The 20,286-nt window shown below is 40.4% G+C and overlaps 1 protein-coding gene across 2 annotated transcripts in view; it reads right to left on the bottom strand.

Moving 5' to 3' along the window:
* Window positions 1-20,286, bottom strand: part of LOC126354259 (drebrin-like protein) — a 211,260-nt gene that overhangs the window by 22,591 nt on the left and 168,383 nt on the right. For both annotated transcript variants that reach the window (XM_050003778.1, XM_050003779.1), the window contains exon 9: window positions 17,598-17,691. In XM_050003778.1, coding sequence (XP_049859735.1) covers window positions 17,598-17,691 — 94 coding nt within the window. The remainder of the gene's footprint in view (window positions 1-17,597; window positions 17,692-20,286) is intronic.

Consider the following 20,286-nt stretch of genomic DNA (forward strand, 5'->3'; position numbering starts at 1 on the left):
GTATTGTACATTTACTACTGCTACAATGACTAATTGTTTAGAGTTCCGTAAAACATTAATGAAGTATGTATGTGTTTTCCCCTTGCATCCCCCTCTCCCCTCCTGTTAACGTTACTTACCTGAATTATAATGATTTCGTGTTTAAGATACAATGCAATGTATTATGTAAAATAAATATTTTTCTTTATTGTATAATGTTATTTTCATGTATGTATGCAATTTCTTAATAATTTTAGGAGCTTTGGCCTGTTAGGAAGCGTAATATCTGTGAATAATGTTAGGAAGAGACAGGTGAGGTGCAATTGTGAGCCATGGAGAGTGGCAGCTGTAAATGGAGTAGAATATCATGATTAAAAAACAGTCTGTTGTCATTAACAGCAATAAACTGTGTATTGTTTGGTTGGGTATGCCCAGGACTGTAATGGAATCTATGTGATGGCTGGACTTCTGAACAGTTTAATATTGATGATGTGCAAATAAATGGGCAGACTGCATGTCTGAGTTGAAATTTGACCTGCTGTCCATTGCTATTTCTGACAATTTATGTTCTTAATATTACATTTATCTGACTAGCACCATTTCATTCCGTTTACAGAAACAGGTAAAGTTTATTATGGTGTATTTTGACAGACTAGCGATGAATGAGACAACAGAGTGTTGGCACCAGAGAGTTGCAGCATGCACATCTCTGCTATCACACTCTCAACTGTCAACCAACATCTCATTGCTCTTACAGACAAATGTTACTAAAGTGTGTTACACAGATTAAAATCAGTTTTCAATTTATCTTTCAGAATTTCTGCTCCAGTTTACAGCTCAAAATTAAAATTACATTTGTACTGTTAAGGGTTATTTCAGTGTCAGAACACAGCATTCTTCTACTATGTGTCACTGTATTTCGCACTGTTACTCAAATGTGTATATTTTGTAATGGATGCCATCAACCTATATTCAGGACAGCGGAAATTAAAACGTCCTGTGGTGCCTCTCTTGCTTCCAGTCACCCGGTTTGACATCCTGCCCCCCCCCCCCCCCCCCCCTGTATTTGTAATCAGAAGAACAAGAAGTCTTCGGAAAATTTGGACTCTTTATTGCCTATTAGCTAATAACTTGCTGATCTGTGTGACATAAAATTAAATACAGGATACATAAAACCAGTATAGACAAGAGACAAGCATTCAGTCCCTAGCTCCTAGAATATTTTTTCTGTCTAATCTTGCTACAGATTTGGTGTGCTTTCCTTTCTGCGAAATAATCTATTACCCCATCAAAATTCGTCAAACGTTTTGATACATGAAAAATCGAAATATCATTGTCTAATACTGAAAAAGCTGTTAATACAAATAGTACCCAAGTCTGGTATGGTTTCTCGATCTGATGACGTCTATTTTGTCAGTCTCTACTATGTAAAAGAAAATAGGCCTTTCTAATATTGCACCAAATAAGTGAGACTGTTTTGGTAACAAATGTCATTTTTATAATACGACAGAATATAATTCGTGAAGTACCAATATGAAATGCCTATTTAGCCCACTACAAACAAAAAGGTTCATGTTAGGAAATAGTTTCACGTTTCATTCATATGCTCCAATTTCTCAAGCACGAGATCGAAAAGCAGAAATACGAAATTTTTGTATAAATTTGGAATCATCATATTCTTCCATAATTTGTGTGATGTCCCCGTTTCTTCTCCTTCCTCTTTCTAACAAACAATTTTCTCATCACTAATTCTGTAACTATTTCTACCACTGACAAAACTAATTCTCTGCTTAACTCTACTAACCCTGACAGAATCACCGACTTAGTTATCCAGAGATTATTCTCCAGTTGGGCGTTATTATGTGTTCATACAACGCATTTTCTGCACTACTCCCAAAATAGAACTTAAGTGGCTGCTAGCTGGGAACTGTACAACTTGCCCTTTCTACGTAGTGATCTGGCCAAACATTTTCTGTCAAAATTTCATTTTCTTGCATACACCAAGAAGATAATATGTAATATTTCTTACCTGTTATTCTTGTTAGTCATTTATTTCCACTCTGGTATTCCGAATCTATAGAATTTGCTAGTAATTATAACAATGCTGATCATTTGCATACCCAATCAATCACATAAACAAACAGCAGTTGGCATTCTCCTGTTTGGCTTTATTCCACTCAGCTCATATAGCCACGTCACCTTTTGTCTGCAGGAAAGTTTATTTTTAGATGGATTCCCCTGGCAGGGACATCACATACACCAAGCACGCATTCAAGTATCAACTAATAATTCATTCAGATATCAACTTGGACTGTGTTCAAAAACCAATAGGGATGCGTTTCGTAATCATCTAAATAATCGATAAACCAACGTGCAATAGATGCTAGGCAATTTGTGAAACAAGGGTTTTTTTTCCTCAAGGATATGAATTTGCCTTCCCCCCCTACCAGAAATTGCTGACCGGTTCAGATACACCGGTTTGCAGCTTACGCAGCCAACAGCGGCAGTTCTACAGCCAGAAGCGGGAGAAGGTACTACTCTTACGTGACTCAACTGTGCATGCGTATGAACCCGCTTGTAACTGCTTAAATGAATCTAATGCAAACAGTTGTGATGTCACACTCACCGGAGGTAATTTGTTGTTAAGGAGCACTGCATGGTGTTCCTAAAGCCTTTCACACACTCTGTTGTTGGCAGATGCTTGTATGAGCTCTGTGTGTATTTATGTGGCACACTTCCTTTGCAATTTAAGTTTTATTCTCTTGTTCATGGTTTGTTGCTGCAGTATTATTCTGCAGTAGTGGGATACAGAAATAGACATTGTTAGAGTATTGGTTCTTAGCAGTCAAAATTACAAGAAATTAACTGAAAACTAAGACAATGAAAAATTCCTGGAATTCCAAAAATTCCCGGGTTTTCCCTGTTTTCTCCTGGATGAAAAAATTCCAGGGTCTTTCCCGGGTCATATACACCCTGAACACAGAGGGTGGGGTTATTGGTAGTTGGTAGCTCCAATGTTAGGTGTATTACGAGGCCCGTTAGGGAGATGGCTGCCAAGGAGGGTACGAAAGCCAGTGCGCACTCCACGAGCATACCAGGTGGAGTCATTCCAGACATGGAAAGGTTCCTTCCGGATGCCATGAGGATCACAGGGTACAGCCAACTGCGGGTAGTGGCTCACATTGATACCAATGATGTGTGTCGCTTTGGATTGTAAGAGATTGTCTCTGGTTTTGAGTGACCAAGATAAGTCATAAAGGCTGTCAGTTTTGCCCGTGAGAAAGCAGAGCGCACCATTTGCAGCACGGTCAACAGGATCATTTGCAGACCTTTGGTACAAAGCTGAGTGGAAAGTCTGAATCAGAGGCTCAGACAGTTCTGCGACAGTATAGGCTACAGATTCCTCAACTTGTGCGAAGGGTTATTGGATTTCGCATTCTGCTGAATAGGTCAGGAGTCCAGTACATGCAGGAGGTAGCTACACAGGTAGCAGGGGCTGTGTGGCATTGACTGAGTGGTTTTTTAATTTCGAGGGGCTCAGGGATATACAAAAAGGGCTTCAGTCTCAAAAGGTGTAGGTCAAACAAAGGAAGAACATAGATACAGGAACCATTGGTATAACAGTTGTAAATTGTTGTAGCTGTGTTGGGAAAGTATCAGAGCTCCAAGAGCTAATAGAAAGCACTGATGCTCAAATCGTTATAGGCACTAAAGCTGGCTAAAGCTGGTGATAAGTTCAGCTGACATTTTTGCAAAGAACTTAATGCTGTTCTGAAAGGATAGGCTGAACACAGTTGGTGGTGGTAAGTTTGTCGCTATTAGAAGTAATTTATCTTGTAGCGAAATTGAAACAGACAGTTCCTGTGAGCTAGTACAGGCAGAGGTCATTCTTGGCAACTGAAATAAAATAATAATTAGATCCTTTCACTGATCTCTCAACTCAGGTGATACAATTGCTGACAGGTCCAAAGAAAACTTGAGTTTAATTTGAAACATGTACCTGACTCAAGCAATTATAGTTGGTGGTGACTTTAATTTACCCTGGAATATCTTGGTGAAAATACATATTTCAACCCAGAAATACGCATAAAAAATCATCTGAAACTGTGCTTAATGCAATCTCTGAAAATTATTTTGAGCAGTTAGTTCATGAGCCTTCTTGCATAGTAAACGGTTGTAAAAGACACTTGACCTCTTAGCACCAAACAATTTTGAGATAATAACAAGCAATCAAAACAGATAGAGGGATTAGTGAACACAGGGTTGTTGCAGCAAGATTGAATAGAGTAACCCCAAAATCCTCCAAAAATAAACAAAAAAATATACAAATTAAAAAAAAGAAGAAGAAGATAAAAATTCACTTGACGCCTTCCTGAGAGACAATCTCCACTCCTTCAAAATTAACAATGTAAGAGTAGACCAAATGTGGACTGAATTCAAAGAAATAGTATCAACAGCAATTGAGAGATTTATACCAGAAAACAAAATCTCCAAGATTGGCAACCTTTTACAGAAGATTGAAATTTAGCATGGACATCAATGTGAGATGCTTATAATACTTTCCACACTGAAACTTTGCCTCAAAACCTGGCAGAAAATACAAAGAGATTCTGGTTGCATGTAGAGTATGCTAGTGGCAAGACATAGTCAATGCCTTCTCTGCACAATAGAAATGAAAATACTATCAATGACAGTGCAGAGAAAGCACAGTTACTAAAAACTACCTTTCGAAATTCCTTCACCAAAGAAAACAAAGTAAACATTACACAATTCGAATCAAGAACAACTGCCAACATGAGTAACTTAGAAGTAGATGTCCTCAGAGCAGTGAAGCAACTTAAATCACTTATTAAAAGCAAGTCTTCTGGTCTAGACTGTATACTAATTAGGTTCCTTTCAGAGTATGCCGACACATTAGCTCCATACTTAACAATCATATACAACCATTTGCTTGATGAAAGATCTGTATCCAAAGACTGGAAAGTTGCACAGTTCACATCAATATTCAAGAAAGGTAGTAGGGGTAATCCACTAAATTACAGGCCCACATCATTAACATTGATATACACAAGATTTTTGAACATACACTGTGTTCAGACATGACAAATTATCTCCAACAGAATGGATTATTGACACACAGTCAACATGGGCATAGGAAACATCATTCTTGTGAAACACAACTAGCTCTTTACACACACGAAGTGTTGAGTGCTGTTGACAAGGGTCTTTAAATTGATTCCATATTTCTAGATTTCCAAAAGGTTTCCGATGCTGTACCACACAAGTTGCCTATAGCGCAACTGCATGCTTATGGAATTTAATCTCAGTTATGTATTGGATTCATAATTTCCTGCCAGAGGGGTCACAGTTCGTAGTAACTGATGGAAAGTCATCGAATAAAACAGAAGTGATTTCTGGCTTTCACCAAGGTAGTGTTATAGGCTCTCTGCTGTTCCTTATCTATATAAATGATTTAGGAGACAGTCTGAACAGCCATCTTAGGTTCTTTGCAGATGAAGCTGTCGTTCATCATCTAGTAAACTCATCAGAAGATAAAAACAAATTGCAAAATGATTTAGATAAGATATCTGAATGATGCTACAATTGGCAATTGGCCCAAGATAATGAAAAATATGAGGTCATCTACATGAGTGCTAAAAGGAATCCATTAAATTTATAAATCAGGCAAATCTAAAGGCCATAAATTCAAATAAATACCTATGAAGTACAATTACAAACAATTTAAATTAGAAAGAACACAGAAAAAATGTAACAGATCTACTAAAGAGACTGCCTACACTACACTTCTTTGTCCTCTTTTGGAGTACTGCTGTGTGGTCTGGGATAATTAACAGATACGATTAATGGAGTATATCGAGAAAGTTCAAAGAAGAGCAGTACATTTTGTATTACTGCGAAATAGGGGAGAGAGTGTCACTGATATGACACAGGATTTGGGATGGACATCATTAAAACAAAAGCTTTTTCATTGTGGTGGAATCTTCTCAAGAAATTTCCATCACCAACTTTCTCCTATAAATGCAAAAATATTTTGTTGATGCCAAACTACCTAGGGAGAAATGATCATCAGAGCTCACACGGAAAGATGTAGATATTTGATTTTTTTCCATGCACTGTTCGAGATTGAAATAATAAAGAATTATTGTGAAGGTGGTTTGACGAACCCTCTGCCAGGCACTTAAGTGTGATTTCAGAGTATCCATGTAGATGAAGATGTACATTCCACATCAACAAGTGTAAACTATTCTTAAAAACATTTGTCCTCGAGTCATTAATTATTCTAACTGATTTCCAGTGAGGAGTATCAATACTGTAAGGCACTATGTTATTTATCCTAACCAACTGTGCATTGTAATCAGAGATATTATTTGTTACTAGGTAAACAGTTATTTACCTATATCGAACTTCATAAAAGAAAACATTATGAATTAGGATCCTACAGTATTTATTACTGAGACCAAATTGTAGGATCCAAATTAGGTTTCCATGTCATTTTTCCTATCAGAATCTACACTGAAGTCAGCAAAGACTATTAACTGCTTGTTGCTGCCTCACAGATAGCACAGTAAGGAATCCAGCTTTCTCATAAATAGCTCAAAATTTTCCAGTAGGGATCTATATTGAGTTACGATTAAAAGCAAACTATTTTTCAGGATTAAGTCACAAACACACACTTCTATGTGCTGATCACTACAAAATCTACTTGTCTCAATGTTTTTGAACCTTCCTCTGTCTTAATGTATGTAACAACTCCTCCTTTCCCTATGTTATTTCTCCATGAGTAAGCTACAATAGTGTTATCTTTCACACGTAACTTAGCTAAACCTGTGGTTATGTAGTGTTCAGACAGGGAGAATGTCTATCTTTTCACAGCTAAATTTTCCAAACTGACAAGGAGCTCTTCTACCTTAGTACTCAGTCCTCTAATATTTTGATGAAATATGCTAACCTTACTTTTCTGTGTATTATTAAGCATTTTGTGGAGCTCTTCTGCTATTTTCAATTCTTCCAAAACAGGGAGCCTGAATCCTGATACTAATTTAAAAAAGGGGCCCTCTGACAACAGCAACCACAGAGGTCTTGCTACGTGTGATGGTGACCCCTGCATATTATCTTCAAGAAGCTCAGCCACAAACTATAAGAAACTGATACTCATTGCCAAAATCTTTGCACAAATTACCCATGTCCTCTGTCACCTGGCTACTAGCACTTGGCTTCATCATACTTGTGGCCTGGTACCCTATTCCTGATTTGTCCTGTACCATCTGGCCTACATCCCTCCCATGATTACCACCTAGCACCGAGACTCTTTTTCCCAATTCTCTTTCGGTACTGACCTACACTGAATTTCTTTGCTAGAAGTCTGTTGCACCCTACTGTGAACTACAGTTGGAAGAGGCTCTTTCTCCCCTACTTCAGGTAACAAGTCAAATTTGTTGGGTACTGTTACCTCAAATGTAGATTAAGTTGAAGAGCTGTTCCCCTTTTGCCCATTGCTTGTTACCTTTACCGTGTTCCCAAGATCTTTTCCCCTACCTCAACCTCTCTATTTCAAATTTCACATGATTTAATTCAATCTGAAGGGCACAAATCTTTGCCTCCTGCTCAGCAATACTCTTGTCTCTTTTGCAGAGACTACAGTGCCACGGAAGGGCCTCACTGAGTTCCCCATTCAGTTCCCCACTACAGTCACCCCATCACACATCGAAACACAGACTAAACACTTAAAAATATAATATATGAATTTTAGTGACTTATAAGCAGCAAAAATTAGGCCTACAGGTTAGCGCTTCCATGGTATGATATAACGTAAAAAGTTATTTATTTCCACTTACAACAAGATCTTAGCACTCACACAAATGCAGTATCCGTTGAATTATCTTAATAACAACAGAATGTAACTTTGTTGTATGCAAACAATTAACAAGTGCGAAAGATACTAAATCAAACAAATTGAGATTTTTAATGTACTTGGATAGATAGAAAATTTACTCACCAAGCAGCGGCAGAACACACACATAAAAGAAGGTTGTAATTAGGCAAGATTACTGGTAAGTCTCCCCTGATCTGTAGCTCTGGGTGACTTTTCTGAAATCTAACAGTCTTCCTAGACCCCTCCAGTCCTTTTCCTTTACCTCTTTTCCTTCCCCTTCAACCCTTCTTCCTGAAGAAGGAACAACTGGCTAATTGTAACCTCCTTTTAGGAGTGCGTTCTGCCATCACTTGGTGAGTAGACTTTTCATCTATACAAATACATCATATTGTCAAAAACAGAGATTGTTTTCCTTGTTAAATTAAGATTTATGCTACTTTATAGAAATATGAACTTAACAATGAAAGGACACACTCAAATTAAATTGTTTGAGAGAAAAACAGAACAATTAAGTGGAATTCTCTAAGTCAATTGTACCTAAACAACACAATCTCATGATCTTTTCGTGTTTTCCAGGCTAATATGTGCAGCAAAGTGATACTTTTAATAGCAAGCTTAAAAAAAAGCACTTATACATATATTTAAAGAGTAAACTTACTAAATTAACTGTAACTTATGTCTATGAGAGTGCAATAACTTTGATGTCTCGCCTGGCACAGGGCTGCCAACATTTCAAATAGTACAGCTGACGGTAAGTGACTGATTAAGTAGAGTGGAATATCGTGCTTGTATATTTATGCAAACGACATTAGTAGTTCCTAGCAATTACACTCAGTTAATCATTCTTGAATATGATTTCAGAGTTTTACTGACAAAATATGTTACGTACTTCCTGTATATTCAACAACCAAGGAATCCCTAGCTTTTATCCCCATATGTTCCTTCTTTAACTTAAGAACAGAGCAGAGCAGAGCTGGTTCCAGGGACTTGCCACTCCGTGTAGTAGAATTTTCAAGGACCTTCCCCCACCCCTGCACTTTCAGATTTAGTTAGTCTTTTACGCGTTGTAATTCATGCAGGCTGTCTTATTTTCACATATCACACTTACTCATCTCTTTTTGACGTGAATACGTCTTTAAGACCAGAACAAGGCACGGGGGTGCCAATAAGTGAAACCACTTTTTAACATGAATACGTCTTTAAGACCAGAACATGGCACGGGGGTGCCAATAAGTCAAAACAAAGTGAAATGTTTTCAGTGTAATACATTTTGAGTTATGACGTCAAAATTAATTATGCAATCAAAAATTATGTCACTCGCATAGTAGGCTATTTAACTAAAATCTGATCATCAAATGTTTTCCAACTTTCTTTCATTCACTGGACAGAGTGGAATATACACAGAGCCAATAACTTTCTTTTGCTCCCTGAGCAGAGCCGTGTGTACACAGCGAGACCTAAAGCAACCAGCACAGCTCGGTACCACATTGTCGGTGGTATCGTCATCCCTTCTGCTGTAGAATGTGGAAGGTCACAAGGCAGTGAGTTACTTACATATAAAGCTTTCATTTGTTGAAAACAAATGTAGAAATTGCCAGGCTTATTTAGAGTGACCGTTATACACAAATGGAAAAAATGGAAAGGATTGAATATCAAGAAAGTATGCTTTCCAACATGCCACGATCACAAAATACACCTCAAAACAACTAGCTTTGAAAGAAAAGGTAACTATAGAAAACTTGGAGGAGTGTGACATGAAGAAGAGCAATGTAAATGATATTGATGTCACATCCACAGAAGAGGGACTGTTGGGGGAAGAGTGCCATACATCTTTTCATGACTCCTAAATGACTCTTAGTCACAATGTCTGTGGTTCAAAAGACTATGGCGTGCAATGGGCAGTGCATATTTTACTTATTCATTGTGATTCTTGAGTTTCTCCTGGCGTATTTGATAATCAAAATATCCACGGGTGTACTGCCGGTCTATAGTGTCCAACGGGCACAATATTTCGGCGATCAAACATGTCGCCATCATCAGGTGAACTGACGGACTGAGCTCCTGTGAACGTGTCGGCACGGAGATCCGTACGCTATGGCTGCTCAGGGGGAACTGGGTTCGGTCGCGGCGGCGGTCGGTTTAAATACCCTCCGCCCGCGGCGCGCTCCCTCCGCCGCCCGCGGCGCGCGCCACGGTGGCGCGGTGGACCAGATTGCGACAGCGTCTGAGATGATGTCGGTGTGATGGCTCTGTCCGCCGTGGTCGTTACAACTATGCGTTTGCTCGATTTACTCTTGATTAACCCAATCGCTGGTTCCCAAGCCTTGCTAAGATTATAGCCACAGTCACGGTTTATGAGGTCGTCATTGGTGCAAATTTCGATGGCCTCTCTAACAACGCTGTCCCAGTATCTTGACGTCTGTACCAGAATCCTCGTGCGGTCATACTCCATAGCATGATTTTCCGACAAACAATGTTCAGCGACCGCCGACTTGCTCGGATACATCAGTCGAGTGTGCCTCTGGTGTTCACGGCATCGATCCTCGATGGTACGCATCGTCTGACCAATATACGACTTGCCACATTGACACGGAATCTGGTACACGCCGGCCTTCCTCAAACCGAGGTCATCTTTGGCGCTCCCCACCAGTGCACGAGTTTTATTCGGAGGACAAAACACAGTTCCGACCCGGTGTTTCTTCAGAATGCGGGCGATTTTCCCCGAGAGTGTGCCTGTGTATGGAATAAATGCAGTGCCTACCTCCTCCCTCATGACTTCATCCATCTCAACAGGTTGTGCTGCAGTGGTTGGGCGGAGAGCACGTTGGATCTGCCACTCTGAGTACCCATTTTTCCAAAACACAGTTCTCAGATGTTCCAATTCCTGGGGTAGACTCTCTGTGTCAGAGATAGTGCGCGCCCTATGTACTAGAGTTTTAAGTACCCCATTCCTCTGTGAAGGGTGGTGGCAGCTGTCTGCGTGCAAATATAGATCAGTGTGTGTTGTCTTTCGATACACCCCATGACCTAGGGTGCCGTCAGCCCTTCTTCTGACCAAGACGTCAAGGAAAGGTAATTTACCCTCCGTTTCAGTCTCCATAGTGAATTTGATGTTGGGGTGTATGGAGTTTAGATGTGTAAGGAAGTCAAGGAGTTTATCCATACCATGTGGCCATATGACGAACGTGTCGTCCACGTAACGGAAAAAGCAACTAGGTTTCCATTCGGATGACGACAGGGCTTCCTCCTCGAAGTTCTCCATGTACAAATTCGCTACCACCGGTGAGAGTCGGCTACCCATGGCGACTCCCTCCGTTTGTTCGTAGTATTCTCCATTAAAAAGAAAATACGTGGAAGTCAAGACATGCCTAAAAAGTTCAGTGGTATTCTCGTCAAACCTCTGAGCAATCAACTCTAGTGACTCTCGCAGGGGTACCCTAGTAAACAAGTAAACGACATCAAAACTCACCATGATATCTGACTCATCCAACCTGAAGCTATCAAGGCGTTTAACAAAATCCACGGAATTACGGATGTGATGAGGGCATTTGCCCACATAAGGACTTAATATTCCCGTCAGGTATTTGGCAAACAAACATGTAGGTGCCCTGATGTTGCTGACAATGGGCCGTAATGGTACTCCCTCTTTGTGAACCTTCGGGAGTCCATATAGTCTAGGCGGTACCGGACCTTGGGGTAACAATTTCTTAGCGGCACCCTCCGGTAAATCTGCGTCCTTGAGAAGAACCCTCGTCTTGTTCTCCACCTTCTTTGTAGGGTCACCGCTGATCTTCTGGTAGGAACCGTGATTTAGCAGGCTCTGCATCATATCAGTGTAGTCCTTATGGGAGACAACAACTGTAGCACTGCCTTTGTCAGCCGGTAAGACAACAATTTCAGAGCGCTCCCTCAGATCACGAATGGCCGCCCTCTCTTTACTGCTGATATTTTACTTCATCGGCTTGGACTTCGTCAACGCACGACAAGTTTCACGATGTATTTCCTCGGCTGATTCTGGCGGTAGTCGAGCTGCAACCTGTTCAACAGCACTAACTATTTCTGCGACCGGAGTGAACTTGGGGGTGGGAGCGAAGTTGAGACCTTTCTGCAAAACCGAGACCGCGTCATCACTCAACACCATGCCACTCAAATTGATGACAGTCTTGCACGGAACCTGCAGAGATGGTTTGTCAAGGAGACGTGAGAACTTAGCTGTTTGACGTCCCGTAGCCTTCTTATGGGCGGAATCAGCTGACACCCAGGTGACACCATCAATCCAATCCCAGGAAAAAGAAGTGAACTTAGTAGCCAGTTGCAAATGTAATTTGAGTAATTCCTGTGAGATAACATCAAGGCTCCGGCGGGTGAATTGCACTCTCTCACGTACCAATGCGAGGCTGGCTCGTTTCTTGATTCTCTTAGCTGCTGCAGAATCGATGTGATGCATAACCTTAGCAAAATTTTTTTTTGGAACAACATTCTCGGAACGTGTATCCGAGCAAGTCGGCGGTCGCTGAACATTGTTTGTCGGAAAATCACGCTATGGAGTATGACCGCACGAGGATTCTGGTACAGACGTCGAGATACTGGGACAGCGTTGTTAGAGAGGCCATCGAAATTCGCACCAATGACGACCTCATAAACCGTGACTGTGGCTATAATCTTAGCAAGGCTTGGGAACCAGTGATTGGGTTAATCAAGAGTAAATCGAGCAAACGCATAGTTGTGACGACCACAGCAAACAGAGCCATCACACCGACGTCATCTCAGACGCCGTCGCAATCTGGTCCACCGCGTTACCGTGGCGCGGGGCGCGGGCGGTGGAGGGAGCGCGCCGCGGGCGGAGGGTATTTAAATCGACCACCACCGCGACCGAACCCAGTTCCCCCTGAGCAGCCATAGCATACGGATCTCCGTGCCGGCACGTTCACAGGAGCTCAGTCCGTCAGTTCACCTGATGATGGCGACATGTTTGATCGCCGAAATATTGTGCCCGTGGGACACTATAGACTGGCAGTACACCCGTGGATATTTTGATTACTTATTCATTGTTTATTACATACTGTATTTCTCAACAATACTGCTATTGATATATAACGAACTGTTAGGCCATAATAAGCTGACATTTATCTTTATTTGTTTACTAGTGAACCTGGCAATGCTTCACAATTGCTAAATACGTATGGGAATTGGATATAGGTCCTAATCTCCCCCCCCCCCCCCTCTTTGTTCATGCACTGCTCCCCCTCCCTCTTTCTCTGGCCTTCTCTTCTTTTCCACCCTCCCTCCCTCTCCACCTCCCCCCCCCCGTATCTATGTCCATCCCCTTCTTCGACATCTCTGCGTCCATTTGTCCCCCATCCCCCTCCCACGCCTCCTCTGTCCATCACCTCATCTCCTGCCCCTCCTCTCAACCATGAACCTTTTTCACTGTAATCACCAATGTAACACTAATTGGAGATTAAAGTCACTTAAAATTTATGATTAATCGGTTGGGATAGTTGGTATATAGGGTATGAGATTCCACTCTGTATGAGGACTGCAACTTCAATACTATCATTTGCACAGTTTTAATCTGAGAATGAGTAGGATTACAAAACTTCGAATGATTCAGATTTTGTAGTAGTATTCTAATCATAAATTGATAAGCCATACACACTATTTTCATGTTTTCTTTTAAAAACGACTAAAAGGAAGAAAACAAAGGAGCACATAGTTGTGTATGCAATTTTTGTTTAAAATTATTTAGACAGAAAAAGAATATACATGGGAGAAACAATTTGCCTAATGGTTTAAGTAGCATCATATTGTAGTTAAAACTGACTGCGATGAAGATAATGAAAATGCACATTTTCAAAGCACAATATCTTTTTTCCCCTCGCAGTCAGTTTTAACACAGAACCAGTACATTGTTTCAGTGTTTCACTGAAACACTGAAATATCTCAAAAACTAAACATCAGATCAGAAAAAGTTAAAATTCCAATTTGTTTGTCTCAGAGGGGAACATTCAATGATACCACAGTTGACCCCCTACGTCACCCTGTGCATAGGTGGCAGGGGAGGTGGGGGTTGGGGTGGGGACTGTGAAATCTTTAATGGGAACCCCCCTTTTTACATTGCATTTACATTCTATGGTAAAATGTACTAATGTTTTGTCCGAAGCATTTTCTTCATTTTGCCACAGATGGCACTGTAATTGGAGGAATAGAAATGGGTACACAGTCATAATTTACAACATGCTGCTCAATGGCCCTTGAATATCCAATGGCACATCAGACCCCTCCTCCATGCTGTGAGGGTAGGACACACAAGCATTTCATAACTTCTAATTGGAAACCCCATTCATAATGCTGCATCCCTCTAACATATCAAACAGCATATTACTTGATGCGCCACTGTGACTGTGGCTTGAGGCAAACGCCACCCTACTTTTGCAATTAGAGTAAGTGTTCAAATTTAGCACCACCAACTTCACTATATTTAGCGATCCACTTTTCATATGACCGTACATAGGATGGAAAGTCAGCAGAGGCGTTTCTGATGCAGTCAACCATATCTTCACAGCCTTTAGACACTTGCTGGTACATTTGTTAAACATCCCAAGGTGACAAAGGGGGGAGGCAATTAATAGGAGCACCTTTGCCAATCCACCGACCCATGTAAACATGTCTAATAGTTCCCATGCTTCAATTACAAAATGTGCAGGGCAACCATCATGCTGAAACCACATACACTGTAGAACAGACAAGGCGATGTCCTGCAGTTGCAACAGCACTTCCTGTTCCAAAAACATTCGATATTTGCATCCATTCAGCATGCCATCAATAAAGTATGGACCAATGAGTTTGTTGCCCATGATGTCACACCATACATTAAGTGACCAAGGACGTTGATGGTCAAGTTGCTGTAACCAATAAGGATTGGCTACACTGTAGTAATGCACATTGTGCAGGTTTGTGAATGTAGACTCATCAGAAAATAGTACCTCGGCAAGGAGCATGGGGATCTTCTGTGTATGTTGATGTGCCCATTCACAAAATACTACCCAGTTATGGAAATCAGTGCCATGAAGTTCTTGATGCAGTGACATGTACTATGGATGGTACTTATAAGGATGCAGTATTGCGAAAATAATACCAACAGACATATCAGAATTGCGGTGTAATTGCCAGGTGCTTATTTGTGGGTTGTAGTGCATGCTGCTAGTGCAACTATTTCATTAGCTTCTTCTATAAGATTTTGCTTCATTTGCTTTTGCTAGTCTGTATGCTGCCATCAGACACAGAGGCATTCATAACCTTGTAAAAGAACAAACGAGAGTGAGTTTTCTCTGGAAAATGCTTGGCATACAAGGGAACAGCAGCCTCAACATTTCTCCTACATTCTCTGTTCCAACAATCATCGTCCACTTGCATGTCTATTCCCCAAACAATAGGTCAAATACAAACTGTGCAAGTATTGTAATGTTTAGAGCTGCTATCTGTTCTACGTCTGCACGATGTGAGAGCTCTGGTCACAGTGTACTGCCTGTTTTGATATGTCGCAGTTCGCTACGTGGATGCGGTGATGCATTGAGTAGTCCCCTGTTAGACATGTTGGAGAAATACAATGTTGTGAATGGGGTCTCTAATTAGAAGTTATGGATTACTGGCCTGACCTACCCTCGCAGCATGGAGGTGGGGGTCCTACAAACCACTGGATACTCAAGGGCCATTGAGTGGCATGTTGCAAATAACGATTGTGTACCCACTTCTATTCCTCCGATTACAGCACCATCTGTGGCGATATGAAGAAAATGCTGCAGATAAAATATTTGTAGATTTGCTGTAGAACCATAATCTGCAATAAAAAATGGCAGTTACCACTGAAAGATTTCAAAGTTTTTCTCACTAGCCATGCACAGGGCGGTACCATTGGATGCCCCCTCAAGGCAAACAAACTGGAACTGCAAAGTTTTTTCATTCGATGTATTGTTTTCAAAATATTTCAATGTCTTCAGTTGAAATGAAAACCCTGCATATTGCCTACATTCATCTGAATGTTTATTATAGGATTGTGTAAAAATTTAAAGAAGTGGGTCAAGAAAATTTAGAGATTTTTGGTAACAACACTGAACAACTTGTATTTACATAATATAGAGTTTAAAGTTTTTTGCTCCTGCAGGTGTTTTCAAGCTGATGTAGGTTCATTTTGAGTAATGTGTATGTGCATGTGCATGGCAGAAACTGAGTTAGCAACACTGCCACTAGACACCTTTCCTATTTTGGAAGATACAACCAAGCTGACCAACTCCAGCACTTCCTATGTCATCTGTTTCACAATGCCGTAGACAGTATCCAGTAACACACTATATTTTACTGTGTGTCACTGATATGTATTTCCTGCTTATTTTCAGACTTCTTCATTTGTACAAACCTTTTAAGTCTTGTTTAATTCATCCTTTTGGACCCGTATTAAAATTTAAGATTTGCTGCCCCTAAAAATCTGGTGCCCTGGGCAGTGGTACAGCCCCTTCCATTCCTCTTAGAGCCAGATCTGGGAAAGATTAAGTGGTTGGAGGGAGATAGCAAGTGGAGCAGGAAAGCCACTCAAGATGGACTCTGGAAGGAGGGAGACAATAACCATACAGACATTACTCGCTTAAACATCATCTTACTGCCTCTGAAAGTCACATGAACCCTGTTTAATCCTGGTTTTGATAGACCATTTCCATCCTGTGGCATTCACTTTTTACTGCCTTTCCCTCAGCTTTTGCCTGGTATGAAATCTGTTGTCCTGAAAACTAGGCCTGCTATGAGTGTACCACTTATGTATAATTAATGCCTGAAATGGAAACTTCATAGCCAAAAGCCAGTACTCGTCAGCTATTATACTCTATATGAATTAAACAATTCTATATTTACATTTAAAAAGACATGCAACAAACCTGTGCTAAGCCTACAACTCTAATTGGTTTTCGTGCTTCTTACTAACAGCCACCTTAACCACCAGGCTAAAATTGTGATTGAGGACTGTAGTCTTTTCAGCCCACTGGTATTATTATTATTATTATTATTACTGTTATTAAAGAATTGTAACCATATTTCATTAAGTATCTTCTGCTAAACATAAAGCATTATTCAGAAAATTGTGCAGGCGTGACAGCACTTACACATCCACATTTAAATTCCCCTTTGTGTGCACGAGTGATTTCTAGGCGTAATTTGTTATAGCATCAAATTTTGTTTTCTTTTTCTCATTTTTTTCTTGTCTGATGTGTTTCATGCAATGAAAAGTCTCATGCATGTATCCGAACACAGAAAGTAAATAGATAAAATAAGATTACCATCATGGCCATTTCAGAGCATGTGACTGTGTGTTAATTGAATATAACTTTGACCAGTCAATTTTGAAGTATTTGTTGATCTCTATAAACTAGATTCCAACCTTTTCCAACTCGCCTTCAGATGCGGTATGCAGAATTTACATACTTAAAAGTGACTAGTTGGATTTAACTGCATTTATATTCAAAAACAGAAAATTTTATTCACACTTGATACACAGAGTCATAAATACACAATAAATTTAAATTAAATGATAATGTAATGGCATATTAATGAGGAGTGAGTTTGTAATGAGAGGTATTTTTATTACTCATTTGCATATTCACTTTTATGTAGGGCTTTTAGGTTGTTTAGCAGAAAAATTCCCATGCTTAGAAACAAAACTGTGTAATTTAGCTACCTTGCCAGTTGTCTAAGTTAGGGTTTGTGCCTGCCTCCTGAGGAAGAAGTTCTGTAGGAGACTCTTGCTCGAACTGCCTTGGTGGAGCTAGAACCTGCACAAAAATACATATCAATACAGGCAGAACATAAACAAACAAATAAATAACAATGTATGAGCTATATATAGTGAGTAATCACTGACATAGGAATGATCTACAAAATCTGTATGGGACCACCTTTTAAGTTATTACAAAATCAATTAAAGAAAAACATATTTTTGGTACATATCATTCTGTCATTTTTCAAAACGTTAATCTTTAAAATTTACATTTTGTATGTCTTTTAATCAATTCCAGAAGTTGTTTTTCAACAGTGTACATTGTCACAATGAAAACTAATTCAATGTCTAAAGCTGTATGTCCTAATTCCACTAATGACTTGACCAAAAAGCTATTGAATTAACAGCATTAACTGTTGCGTAAACTTTTAAAGTGTCAGCCATAACACAGACAGTGGGAAAGTACATTACTGGCAGAAACTGGAATAGCCTTGAGGCTTGGAATGTTCGATCAGTAACTAATAAAAAAAATGAATTAGTAAGACTGTTGAAAATTTTGGGTGTGGACCTGCCTTTATCTGTGAAACACAACATAAGCTTCAGGGTAGCTAATATTTGGAGGATTATACATGCATCAAAAAAAGTTTTGCATCACCTCAGTTCTGAGAGTTCCGGAACCTGTACAGAAAATTGGAAGAGAGATCAACATAAACATTATTTCCGTTCTTTTTAATGCTCATGCAGACCACACATTGCGTATTGTACCACTATACAGCAAGACCTTCAGAGGTGGTGGTCCAGATTGCTGTACACTCTGATACCCCTAATACCCAGTAGCATGTCCTGTTGCATTGATGCATGGCTGTATTCGTCTTAGCATACCACCCTACAAGTTCATCAAGGCACTGTTGGTCCAGATTGTCCCACTCCTCAATGGTGATTCAGTGTAGAAGCCTCAGAGTGGTTGGTGGGTCATGTCGTCCATAAACAGCCCTTTTAAATCTATCTCAGGCATGTTTGATAGGGTTCATGTCTGAAGAACAGGCTGGCCACACTAGTCGAGTGATGTCATTGTCCTGAAGGAAGTCATTCACAAGATGTGTACGATGGGGGTGCGAATTGTCGTCTATGAAGATGAATGCCTCACCAATATGCTGCCGATATGGTTGCACTAACGGTGAAAGGATGGCATTCAGGTATCATACAGCCATTATGGTGCCTTCCATGACCACCAGCGGCATACATCGGCCCCTCATAATGACATCACAAAACATGAGGGAACCTCATGCACTTGCTGCACTCGCTGGACAGAGTATCTAAGGCGTTCAGCCTGACTGGGTTGCCTTCAAACATGTCTCCGATGACTGTCTGGTTGAAGGCATATGCAAAACTCATTGGTGAAGAGAATGTGATGCCAATCCTGAGCGATCCATTCAACATATTGTTGGGCCCATTTGTGACGCACTGCTTGGTATCATGGTTGCAAAGATGGACCTTGCCATAGACGTCGGGAGTGAAGTTACGTGTCATGCAGCCTACTGCACACAGTTTGAGTCATAACATGACGTCCTGTGGCTGCATGAAAAGCATTATTCAATACAGTGTCGTTGCTGACAGAATTCCTCCGAGCCATAATCTGTAGGTAGCAGTCATTCACTGCAGTAGTAACCCTTGGGCAGCCTGAGCGAGGCATGTCATCGACAGTTCTACGTCGGAACAACATTACTTTGGTTCACACCGAGATGCATGGACACTTCCCTTGTTGAGAGCCCTTCCTGACAAAGAAACAATGCGGATGCAATCAAACCATGGTACTGACCGTCTAGGCATGGGTGAACTACAGACAACACAAGCTGTGTACCTCCTTCCTGGTGGAATCACTGGAACAGATCGGCTGTTGGACCCTCTCGGTCTAATAGGTGCTGCTCATGCATGGGTGATTATGTCTTTGGGTGGGTTTAGTGATATCTCTGAACAGTCAAAGGGACTGTGTCTGTGATGCAATATCCATAGTCAACATCTATCTTTAGGAGTTCTGCGAACAGTTGTGATGCAAAACTTATTCTAATATGTATATAATATTTTACAGTGGAGTGGCCCAGCAGCAGACAGACAGCAATTGGCGCTTTGCTATATAAGTAACCACTCTTGCGCTATTACTCATTCACTGAGACATTTGTTGCCATGTCCATCGTGTGTTCCTCTGGCATACTACTATTTACAAGACTATTTTATATGTTGAGATTACCTTTAATATGAATGTTGCTACTATTATAAACATCGGCCATCACCATTTTGTGGTGGCTGGATTGATTTTGCATTGACTGATGTTGAAGTTCCAGCTGGTCAAGCTCAGCTTACTGTTGCTATTGCTTGTCTTGATTCTGCATTACGTTCATTGACTATGAGATTGGAAAATTTCCCTCCATCTGATTTAATTACACACCGAACATTTATAGTAAAGCAATATGAATTTTCTACAAGGACTGATATTATAATAAAAAGATGTTAGAAAGAATTATGCTGGTATGTCTAAAACATCTAAGAGGAATGCTTACCCTGTGTCTATGCCCCAGTGGAGGGCAATGCAGAAGAATTGGAACAATTTTATAAAAAGTTACAAAAAGTGGTTAACATATTTGCAAATACT

This window comes from Schistocerca gregaria, chromosome 3 (genome assembly GCF_023897955.1).
Source record: "Schistocerca gregaria isolate iqSchGreg1 chromosome 3, iqSchGreg1.2, whole genome shotgun sequence".
Lineage (NCBI taxonomy): Eukaryota > Metazoa > Arthropoda > Insecta > Orthoptera > Acrididae > Schistocerca > Schistocerca gregaria.